The sequence below is a fragment of the Prionailurus viverrinus genome, chromosome B3 (genome assembly GCF_022837055.1).
Source record: "Prionailurus viverrinus isolate Anna chromosome B3, UM_Priviv_1.0, whole genome shotgun sequence".
NCBI classification, from domain to species: Eukaryota; Metazoa; Chordata; class Mammalia; order Carnivora; family Felidae; genus Prionailurus; species Prionailurus viverrinus.
The window spans coordinates 40,690,539-40,702,909 of record NC_062566.1 but is presented as its reverse complement, the minus strand read 5'-3'; the positions used below and the strand labels follow the sequence as shown (position 1 = coordinate 40,702,909).

At 39.8% G+C, this 12,371-nt stretch overlaps 1 protein-coding gene across 6 annotated transcripts in view; it reads left to right on the top strand.

Annotated features, from left to right (window-relative positions):
• FAM81A (family with sequence similarity 81 member A) overlaps positions 1-12,371 on the top strand; it is a 77,959-nt gene that overhangs the window by 18,076 nt on the left and 47,512 nt on the right. For 4 of the 6 annotated variants that reach the window (XM_047863929.1, XM_047863930.1, XM_047863934.1 and 1 more), the window contains exons 2-3: positions 1,848-1,915; positions 3,221-3,494. In XM_047863929.1, coding sequence (XP_047719885.1) covers positions 1,869-1,915; positions 3,221-3,494 — 321 coding nt within the window. In that variant the 5' untranslated portion in view covers positions 1,848-1,868. Of the gene's footprint in view, positions 1-1,847; positions 1,945-3,220; positions 3,495-12,371 lie in introns of all 6 variants that reach the window. The other 2 variants (XM_047863933.1, XM_047863932.1) reach the window with 1 other exon arrangement.

Here is a 12,371-nt window from a genome sequence, read left to right as displayed (position 1 = left end):
AAAGAACTATGCTTTTTAACTAAAACATTCTCTAATGCCTTCATTGCTACAGTTTCTGACACTGGAATGCAAGTCATGCTCCCATTAGCAGGCACGTATGGAATCTTCTAGGTCAGCTCTATGTCTATTATGATTTGAAATATGCCTTTAAGGAGCATGTAGTTTATGGGAGATGAAATATTACATGGCTAAAAATAATAGGGTGTAATAAGTAGTATAAGACATACAGAATAAGTGCTGAAGAAATACAAACAAGGGAGCCATTTTATTGAATTGAGGGGCAGGCAGGTGAGGCCTAAAGGATGAATAGGAGTTTTCTAGGCAGGCAGGGATGAGAAGGGTGTTTGTGATATAGAGCTCATGGACAAAGGTATGAAGGCAGAAGAGTGCATGACATATTCACGGACCGTGGTGGGTGGCGTGGCATTGGGGGGGGGGGGGGGGCTGGCATTGGCTGGAGTGGCCCCATATGGAGCTGGGAGAGGGGCCTATGCCAGAGTGTTCCAAGAGCGTAGAAAGTACAGGTGGTGTTGGAGTATTGAGGGAAGGTGTGGAACAGTCTCTCTGTTCTCCACGTTGGGAAATCCTACTCATTTTCCTTAGTTCCTCCCTGACCTGCTGCTACCCAGGAAACAGTAAGGCATCTTCTTTTTTCCTCCCTATGTGTTTTTCGTTCATAGCCATTTATCCCATTGTTTCTCTGTAGGCTGTGAAACCCTTGAGGGGGAGGGTATTTTTGGTCTTACACATTTAGGTTACTCAGCTGCAAAACAGATGCCAAATAAATGTTTCGTACGTTAGGCTATTCTATAGATTAATATCTCAACTAAGGTATATTACAACTTTTAAATGGTAAAGATTCTATGATTCTAAATACTAACATCTTCCACACTGGCCTGATTTCATGTAATCTAAACGACAGATTATTATCTTGAGAACTGAAGAAGTCCTTTGGCATCATAACTTGTTTGGCATGAATCACTTTTTTCTTAAATGTAATTTCTTTAAATTCAAAGTTCTTTGTCTAGGAAAATGAAATGTTCGCATTTTGAAACTCTAAAAATAACACACTGGGGAGATGATGCCAAAACAGTGGTTTCAATCACAAATGCTCTCTGAATCCAGCATCTAAATGAGAACTAATTACTGAATCAGATCATGGTTACTAGGCATTCATTGTGTTAAGGCAATTAACAGCAGTATTGAGAAACTCAAGTAAGAAAATATTTTAAAAACTCTCCAGTTTTGTTCAAATTTCTAGTGTGCTGGGATGATCAACTGTTCCTTATATGCAAGGAATAATATGAATGATGATATCTTATTGTACAATTTTAATAAATATCAATCTTATTCTCTTAGTGGATAGATAGGTTCCACAAGTCAGATCTGATTGATGTATTGTTTAAGATTGATTTAGAAATAAGTGCTTTTAATTTGCTATGGAGTTTACTAAATTTGCTGAGTTCACATTCACTAAGGTAGTTTCCTACCTTACATGATTGAAAAAGCCTGTTAAAGAAACTATCTTGTTTCCCTAAAAGGGGTTTCTCAAGCTTGACATGCAGGTACGGGATGAGGAAACTTCAGGAAAACCCACTTAACAGTCTTTGTTGATCTGTCTAGCAAGGCTTCGTAGTATTAATTTTGATTTTGCTTGATTCTTTTCTCCTTATTTAGAAGCATTTGCTGTTTATTCCATATGTAAGATAGAAGACATTTAATAATACAACTGATTGGTGTGTTGGCATAATTTACGATCCACTTAGTAAGTTAATAATAAGCTTTAGACGTCATTTAAATTCCAGGTATAAACTGTTAAATAATTTAATGCTTATTTTTTTCAACAGATGTGAATTATTAAAAAGAAAATGGCCCGATGGTGCCCTGTATTTCCTTCTCTCGTCACCGAGGAAAGGTATAATATATGGAAAATATGCATCTAAGGTATACTTTTCCTTTCCACCAATCCCATGAGGGCTGCTAGTGGGTGTGATGGTTATTATAAATGAAGGCTTGTGGCTGTTACATTACCCAAGGATGATTTTGTTCAAGGGCAATAGAAGTACAGTTGTGTTCCCTCTCCAGCTTCCATTGTGTAGAATGCTGTTGGCTGCTCAGCGATAGTGAGACGTGAAGACCTCATAATAGCCCTGCAGTACAGCTGTACTTCTGGTCACTGGTAAAACGCAACTGTGGAGGCCTGGAGACTAGTGTCCCACTAACCCTTTTATTTTTATTTATTTTTTATTTTATTTAATTAAATTTTTTTTTATTTAAAAAAATTTTTTTTCAACGTTTATTTATTTTTGGGACAGAGAGAGACAGAGCATGAACGGGGGAGGGGCAGAGAGAGAGGGAGACACAGAATCGGAAACAGGCTCCAGGCTCTGAGCCATCAGCCCAGAGCCTGACGCGGGGCTCGAACTCACGGACGGCGAGATCGTGACCTGGCTGAAGTCGGACGCTTAACCGACTGCGCCACCCAGGCGCCCCAACCACTAACCCTTTTAAATAAGAAGTTGCAGATTGGGGGTCCATAGACCAGAACTGGCTCATGGAAGCGCATTGTTTGGCCTGCATTATCTTAAAATACTTTTTAAATGACTTGTTAACATTTAAAAGTCAGGTGATTTCACATACAAGTCTGAATTTCCTGGCTATTCTTAAAATATGAGATGATCTGGAAAAATAGACCCACCTCCCCAGATGGTTACTCATGGATGGGGCAGAACTGGGGCTGCCTTTAGTGGAGGAATGCCCTTTCCAGGTCTCTGCAGTCCCCTCCCGATCATATGTGATATGCATCATTCATTTATGTTACCTGCTTAACCCTTGTAGGCCTTTGAGTTTGTTAGTATGTTAGAAAACTGCTGTAGGGGAATGGAGGAGGAGGGCATGTCAGGAGACTTGACTTCGATCATACAGCTTAGTCTTGATAACACAGCTTCAACTGGGGAGACATCTGTGTGCCCAATTCCACCAGCCTCTTGATTTTGGCGGTCATGGAACCTACTACCAATACACTGAAGTGTCTGCGTATGATTGTTTAAAGTTTCCTGGCTCACAAGGAAAACTCTTTGGTGCAGAAACCCTCCCTCAAACCCTGTTTAGCTTGTAGGGATAAATAATTGGCATTTCCTTCTCTGGAAAGTCTTGACTCTGGCTTTGAAAATTACTTTTTCCCAATTAACAACCCTAGTAATGTGGCTCCCTTGCACAGGCGAGTTAGAACCATGCCCCGACACAGCCAGTCCCTGACCATGGCACCCTACTCATCTGTAAGCCTAGTGGAACAACTGGAAGATAGAATCCTCTGCCACGAGAAAACAACCGCTGCCCTTGTGGAGCACGCCTTCCGGATTAAAGACGACATTGTCAGCAGTTTGCAGAAAATGCAAAACAAAGGGGGAGGTGACCGCCTGGCCAGGCTTTTCTTGGAGGAGCACATCAGAAACATCACTGCCATAGTGAAGCAACTCAATCGGGATATTGAGGTGAGTAAGGTGTGTGCAAGTCAGCGTGGCCGCGATCCTTCCCACAGACCTGCAGGGGCTCAGCAGGCGGAATTCTTGCCTGCCAGGCAGTAATGCATTCAGACCAAAGCTTTCGGGCTGTGTATTCTAGCTTTCGCCAAGGAAACCCGCTTAAGCAAATAGCCTAATTAAATTTATTTCAGTATTTGATAGCAGTTACTGTCAGTGTCATTTATGTTTAATCTAAATTTACCTTGCTGACTATGAAATCTCTTCGTTTTGTTCGGCTCTCAATGAAGAGGCAGAAGAACTAGTCAAATAGTTTCCCTGTAAAGCCCTTCATATTGTCAAAGACAGCTATTAAGTCAATTACTAGGCCAGCCTTTGCTGCTTCAGATTAAATGTTTCTAGGTCATAATGATTACATATAATTCAGTTTATTATTCAAACAATTTATGCATTTGGATTGCTTCTCAGACTTCCCTTTTATTGCTTTATTTTTTTCTTTGAAATGAGCCCAATGAAAGGCCAGTAGTGGCTAAATTTTTAAAATTTGTAAATGTACTGCTATTTATTGAATAATCACAGGGAGCACACAATTTAGTTCAGAAGCTTAAGATTGTTTGGGGCCTGAGTTTTCACATTGAACAGTGTTGATATCCTTCACATGTAATTTTTAAATATATAAATAAAAGATATGTGGATAGATTAAGGAAAACCTTTGCTTCAAGTCATAGAGGTTGTACCTGACTTATGCTTCCTGAAATTAAGCCTTATTTTTTTCCATGTCAGATTTGTGTTTATTTACTTTTTAATATTTTATTGATGTATAATTTATAAGGCACAAAAATCCACCCAGTATGAGTGTACAATTCAGTATTTTTAGGAAATTTATACCGTTGTGCAACCATCAACCCAACTCAGTTGTAGAACATTTCCATCACCCTGAAAATTTCTTTAAAAAAAATTTTTTTTAATGTTTATTTATTTTTAAGAGAGATACAGAGAGCCTGAGTGCAAGCGAGGGAGGGGCGGAGAGAGAGGGAGACACAGAATCCGAAGCAGGCTCCAGGCTCCGAGCTGTCAGTATAGAGCCCAACGCGAAGCTCGAACTCACGAACCGAACCATGAGATCATGACCTGAGGCGAAGTCAGACGCTCAACCAAATGAGCCACCCAGGCGCTCCACCCTGAAAATTTTTATAGGTCTCTTTGCCGTCAATCCCTACTTGTACCCCAGGCCTGGGCAATCACTAAACTGTTTTCAGTCTCTATAAACGTGTCTCTTCTGGAAATTCCATATAAATGGAGTCTTAGGATATGAAGTCTTTTGCAACTGGCTTTTTTCAGTTAGCATAATCTTTCTGAGGTTCAGTCACGTTCTAGCATGTATCAGTGCAGGCATACATCAGAGATCTGGCAGGTGCGTTTCCAGATCACCGCAATAAAACGAATATAGCAATAAAGCAAGTCAAATGAATGTTTTGGTTTCCTAGTGCATATAAATGTTATGTTTACACTATCCTGTAATCTATTAAGTGTACAGTAGCATTATGCCAAGAAAATGTACATACCTTAATTTAAAAATGCTTTATTGTGGGGTGCCTGGGTGGCCCAGTCGGTTAAGCATCCGACTTCAGCTCGGGTCGTGATCTCACAGTTCATGAGTTCGAACCCCGCATCAGGTTCTGTGCTGATAGCTCAGAGCCAGGAGCCTGCTTCGGATTCTGTGTCTCCCTCTCTCTCTGCCCCTCCCCCACTCGTGTTCTGCCTCTCCCTCTCTCAAAAATAAATAAACATTAAAAAAACATTAAAAATATTTTACTGCTAAAAAATGCCGACCGTCATCTGAGCTTCCCATGAGTCGTAATCGTTCTGCCTCAGTGTTGATGGCTGCTGACTGATCAGGGTGGTGGTGGCTACAGTTGGGGTGCCTACAGCAATTTCTTAAAACAAGACAGTAATGAAGTTTGCTGCATTAATTGGCTCTTGTTTCATGAACAGTTTCTCTGTAGCATATGATGGTGTTTGATCCTCTTTTCCCCACAGTAGAACTTCTTCAAAACTTTTATCAACTAGGTTTACGTAATATTCTAAATTTTTGTTGTCATTTTAACAGTCTTCTTAGCATCTTCACCAGGAGTAGATTCCATCTCAAGAAAAGACTTTCTTTGCTCACTCATAAGAAGGAGCTCTTCATCTGTTGAAGTTTTATCGCGAGATTGCAACAATTCAGTCCCATCTTCAGGCTCTACTTCTAATTCAAGTTCTCTTGCTATTTCCATATCTGTAGTTACCTTCTCCAATGAAGTCTTGAACCCCTCAAAGTCATCCGCAAGGGTTAGAATCAACTTCTTCCAAGCTCCTGTTCTTGTTGATATTTTGATCTCTTCCCATGAATCACAAATGCTCTTAACAGCATGTAGAATGGTGAATGCTTTCCAGAGGGATTTCCAGAAGGAATCACTGTCTATGGTAGCTCTAGCCTTATGAAATGTATTTCTTAAATAATGGAAGTACTCCTTGATCCTTTGGCTGCAGAATGGATGTTGTATGAGCAGGCATGAAAACAACATAAATCTCATTGTACATCTCCATCAGAGCTCTTGGATGACCAGATACACTGTCAATGAGCAGTAATATTTTGAGAGGAATCTTTTTTTTCTCAACAACAGATCTCAACAATGGTCTCAAAATATTCAATAAACCATGTTGTGAACAGATGTGCTGTCATCCAGGCTTTGTTGTTCCATTTATAGAGCACAGACAGAGTAGACTTATCATAATTCTTAAGGGCCCGACGATTTTCATAATGGTAAATGAGCATTGGCTTTGACTGAAAGTCACCAGCTACATTATTAGCCCCTAACAGGGGGTGAAGCCTTGAAGCCAGGCACTGACTTCTCCTCTCCAGCTATGAAAATTTTAGATGGCATCCTCTTTCAATATAAGGCTGTTTCATGTACATTGAAAATCTGTTGTTCAGTATAGTCACCTTCATTCATTATCTTAGCTAGACCTTCTGGATAACCTGCTACAGCTTCTACATCAGTACTTGCTGCTTCACCTTGCACTTCTATGTTATGGAGACGGCTTCCTTCCTTAAACCTCATACACCAATCTCTGCTATCTTCAGACTTTTCTTCTGCAGCTTCCTCACCTCTCAGCCTTCACACAATTGGAGAGAGTTAGAGCCTTGCTCTGGGTTAGGCTTTGGCTTAAGGGAATGCTGTGACTGGTTTGATCTTCTGTCCAGATGACTCACACTTTCTCCATATCAGTAACAAGGCCCTTTGGCTTTCTTATCATTTGAGTGTTCATCGGAGTAGCACTTATAATTTCCTTCAAAAATTTCTCCTTTGCGTTCACAACTTGGCTAACCATTTGACACAAGAGGCCTAGCTTTTGGCCTGTCTTGACTTTCGACATGCCTTCCTCACCAAGTTTCTTCATTTCTCCTTTTGATTTAATGTGAGAGACATGCGAGTCTTCCTTTCACTTGAACACTTAGCGGCCATTGCAGGCTTATTCGTTGGTCTAATTTCAGTACTGTTGTGGCTCAAAGAATTGGGGGGCCCAAAGAGAGGGAGAGAGATGGAGGAATGGCTGGTTGGTGGAGCGGTCAGAACACACACACATTTTTCCGTTAAATTCACTGTCTTATATGGGTGCAGTTTGTGGCATGCCACAACAATTACTGTAGTAACGTCGAAGGTCGCCGATCACAGATCACCATAAAAAGTATAATAATAATGACAAAGTTTGAAATATTGTGAGAATTACCAAAATATGACACAGAAGCATGAAGTGAGCAAATGCTGTTGGAGAAATGGCGCTAGTGGATTTATTAAACACAGGGTTGCCACAAACCTTCAGTTTGTAGAAAACTGAAGTGTCTGGGAAGCAAAATAAAACAAGGTATGCCTGTAGTTCATTTCCTTTTATGTCTGAGTAGTATCCTACTGTATGGATATGCCACATATTGCTTATCCATCCATTAATTGATGGACATTTGGATTGTCTCCAGGTTTTAGCTGCTGTGAACACTTGCTTATATAAGCCTGTGTGGACATGGTTTCATTTCTCTTGGGTAAATTACTAGGAGTAGAACTGCTGACTGAGTCTTACAGTAAGCATATGTTTAACTTTTTAAAACATAGCCGAATAATTTTCCAAAGTGGCTCTACACATTTTACGATTTCATCAGCAATATATGAGACTTCTTGTTTCTCCAGATCCTTATCAACACTTGGTGTTCTCTCTCTCTTTGATTATAGTCATTATAATGGACGTGTAGTGGTGTCCCACTGTAGTTTTGATTTGCATTTCTTCAATGACTGAGGATGCTGAGCACCTTTTCAGGTGCTTATTGGTCATTTGTATGTCTTCTTTGGTGAAATGTCTCCTCGAGTCTTCTGCCCAGTCTTTAAAATTAATTTTTAAAAAAATTTTTTTTAACGTTTATTTTTATTTTTGAGACAGAGAGAGACAGAGCATGAACAGGGGAGGGGCAGAGAGAGAGGGAGACACAGAATTAGATACAGGCTCCAGGCTCTGAGCTGTCAGCACAGAGCCCGACGCGGGGCTCGAACTCATGGACCGTGAGATCATGACCTGAGCCGAAGTTGGACACTTAACCGACCAAGGCACCCAGGCGCCCCTAAAGTTAATTTTTTTTTTTCAACGTTTATTTATTTTTGGGACAGAGAGAGACAGAGCATGAACGGGGGAGGGGCAGAGAGAGAGGGAGACACAGAATCGGTAACAGGCTCCAGGCTCTGAGCCATCAGACCAGAGCCTGACGCGGGGCTCGAACTCCCGGACCGCGAGATCGTGACCTGGCTGAAGTCGGACGCTTAACCGACTGCGCCACCCAGGCGCCCCTAAAGTTAATTTTTTGATTGTGGTAAGATATTTACCATCTTAGCCGTTAAGCATACAATTCGGTGACATTAAGTACGTTCACTGTCTTGTATGCAATGATCGCCACTACCCATTTCCAAACTTTTTAATCATCCCAAACAGAAACATCGTTTCCATGAAACAATAACTCCCAGTTCCACAGCCCTCTCGGCCACTGCTATCCTCTATTTGACTTTCTGTCTCTATGAGTTTGCCTATCCTGGGTACACCATACAAGTGGGATCATACAGTACGTGTCCTTTTGTGTCTGGGTTATGTCACTTAGCTGAATGTTGTAGCAAATATTAGAAGCTATTTTTAAGTTGGGTTATTTGTCTAATTCCTGAGTTGTAAAAAGTCTTAAGTTAGTCTAGCTTCAAGTCCCTTATCATACATGTGATTTGCAGAAATTGTCTCCCGTTCTCTGGCTTACGTTTTCATTTTCCTAATGGTGTCTTTTGAAGTGCAGCATCTTAAAAATTTTAATGAAGTCAGCTTACCAGTTTTTTCTTTTATGGCTTGTAATTTTAGTGTTGTGTCTTAAGAACTGTCTTGCTTAACCCATGGTCACAAAGATTTTCTCCTATGTTTTCTTCTAAAGTTTTAGTTTTAATTCTTAACATTTAGGTCTGTGATCCATTTTGAGTTCATGTTTATGTAAAAAGTGAAATAAAGGTCTGAGTTAATTTTTTTCCCCATTTGGATGCTCAAGGAAAATTTTCCCATTTGTCCCTTTGTTGAAAATCAATTGACCATAAAACAAGGGTTTTTTCCTGGATTCTGTTGATCTCTATGTTTTTTGTATGCTAATACCACATTGCCCTAATTAATTTCTGGCTTTAGAATACATATTGAAATTAGATACTGGGGCACCTGAGTGGCTCAGTTGGTTAAGCATCTGACTCTGGATTTTGGCTCAGGTCATGATCTCATAGTTTGTGAGATCAAGCCCCATGCGGGGCTCTGCTCTGACAGCACAGAGCCTACTTGGGAGTCTCTCTCTCTCTCTCTCTCTCTCTGTCTTTCTCTCTGTCTCTCTCAAAAATAAATAAACATTTAAAAATATTTTTAAAATTTAAATATTTTAAAAAGTAGAAATCAGACACTATAAGTCCTCCAACTTTGTTTTCCTTTCCAAATCGTTTTGGCTTTTCTAGGTCCTTTGTGTTTTCATGTAAGTTTTAGGATCAGCTTGCTGTTTCTATAGAAAAGCCTACTGAGATTTTTTTGGTAATTGCATAATTATTTTAATTATTATATAATTATGAAAAATTTTAAATATGAAAGAGTTCTGTGTTACAAACTGATAAAAGTAAATCTCTAGGGGCACCTGGGTGGCTCAGTTCGTTGAGCATCCAACTCTTGATTTAGGCTCAGGTCATGATCCTAGAGTTGTGGGATCAAGCCCTATGTTGGGCTCTGTGTTGAGCGTGCAGCCTGCTTGGGATTTGCTCTCACTCTCCTTCTCTCTCTCTCTCTCTCTCTCTCTCTCTCTCTCCCCCTCCCCCATCCCTCTCTCCTGTTTGTGCTCTCTAAAATAAAACCAATAAAATAAAATAAAATAAAATAAAATAAAATAAAATGTAAATGTCTGTCTTAGTTGCAAGCCTACTGAGACTTTGACAGAAGTTGCTTCGAACATATAGATCAATTTTGGGAGAATTGCCATCTTCACCATATTGAGTAATTCATTAATCATTTGAGAGAACCAACTCTTGGTTTTATTCATTTTTTTCTCTTCCTTTTCTGTTTTCTATTTAATTGATTTCAACTCTGTGTGATTTCCTTTTTTCCTGATTGCTTTTATTAGGTTTGCTTACCATTTTCTAGTTTCTTAAGGTGGAAGCTTTGGTAATTGGTTTGAGATCTTTAGTCTTTTCTGATAATGGTGTTTAAAGTTATCCAGTGTCCTCCAGCTGCTTTAGCTGCTTCCCATGAATTTTGGTATGTTGTGTTTTTGTTTTCCTTCAGTTGAAAATTATTTTACTTTTAAGATTTTACTTTTAAGTAATCCCCACACCCAACATGGGGTTTGAACTCACAACCTCAGGACCCAGAGTCACGTGCTTTAACTGACTGAGCCAGCCAGGCACCCCCAGTTGAAAATACTTAAAATTTTCACTTTATTTTTGTAACTTTATTTTTGGCTCATGTGTTATTTAGCAGTGTGTTGTTCAATTTCCAAATGTTTGGGGTTTCCCAAAATTTATTTCATGTGGTGGAGCTCTTATTTAATTCCATGTGGGCAGAGAACATACTTTTTCTATCTTTGATCACTTCACATTTATTGAGACTCTTGTTCTATCAGTTATTTAAGTCTCCAACTCTTGTTGTTGAAAAATCTTTTTCTCCTTTCAACTCTGTTAGTTTTTGCTTCAAGTGTTTTGGGGTTCTGTTTGTCGGTACATATGCATTTATAATGATACATTGACCTTTTTATCTTTATAAAATGTTTCTCTCAACTTAACAGAAACCCATGGGGGAGGGGAAGGGAAAAAAAAAAAAAGAGGTTAGAGTGGGAGAGAGCCAAAGCATAAGAGACTCTTAAAAACTGAGAACAAACTGAGGGTTGATGGGGAGTGGGAGGGAGGGGAGGGTGGGTGATGGGTAGTGAGGAGGGCACCTTTTGGGATGAGCACTGGGTGTTGTATGGAAACCAATTTGACAATAAACTTCATATATTGAAAAATAAATTTTAAAAAAATGTTTCTCTCTAGTAGTATTTCTCATCTTGAAGTCTGTTTTGTCTGATATTAATATAACTATCTCAAGTTATATTGAACTCAAGTTATATATGAACTATCTTTCATGGCTACTGTGTACATATTTAATTTCGTTTTGTGATAATTCTCTCTTAGCTTATACCCAAGTAAGGTCCTGGTGTACCACATGGAAACCAACCTTCACTGTTCATTGAGATTCTCACATACCTTTACTAAGGACAGGAATTCACTCAAAACTGTACCCTAATCAAAGTATATTTGTTTTCAGGGTTCTAAAATATCTATTCTTCTTATGATGTTTAAAGAAAAGGATTATGTATTTGTTATTCAGGGGATGTAGTGGATCTTTGCCGTTTTGGTGCGTGACGTCATCCACTCCAATTTCTTCTGGTATACAGAAACTTGATTTCTTTTCGGTGTTTACCTTTCTTCCATCGGACACAGACTGGATGGCTGTTCATCAGTTGCCTTATCACCTTTTTTTGCTAAAGAGCATTGGAACCAGTAACTCAGGCCAGAGAATTGAGTCTCTCACTCCCTGGAGCTTGAAACCTGAGCAGGGTGATTCAGAGTGGAAATGATTGGAGCGTCTTCCCCACAGCAGCTGTGTCTGCAGGATACTGGCCAGTGTTCCTGCTGCATGGACCCTAGGAAACACCTTTTATGTCCCCTTCAGTCTAGGTCCCCACTGCCCTTTTGGTTGTCCTCTGTCCTCAGATCTCTCCTCTGATCCTTCCAGTAAATTCCATTTTTCCCCTAAGTTAACCCAGAGGCAAGTTTCCATTGCCTGCAACCAAAGAACTCAAATGACATCAGAAGGGCATGGGAAGTTTAAAAGATCCATAGATGAATTTACATGTTTTTGGAAGGTGGTGTTTTTACTTAGAACGATCTTTCCAGTTTCATATTTGTGAGCTAAAGCAGTTTTATTCAACCCAGAAGCTGAATAACTTGCCAACCCCAAGTTGGTACCTTTACTAAATTGAAGAACCCCAACTTAAAGATTTCAATTTTGAAAAGGGGTAGACGTCCATTAGGGGACTGATATCCCTGCTGTACCCAAATCTAGAGAGGGAGATAGATAAAATCAAAGTAATTGGGGATAAATGATTCTCACTGTTCCATCCCTTAACCAGTGGCAAAGAAGTATTTCATAAAAGAATACAAACACCCCTGTGTTTCATGTTAGAAAATATTATGACCTCTCCATGCCTTTCCATGCCCAGCATGTCCCTGGAGGTACTCAGCTAGGTTCCCTTTGCCTGTGTGGGTA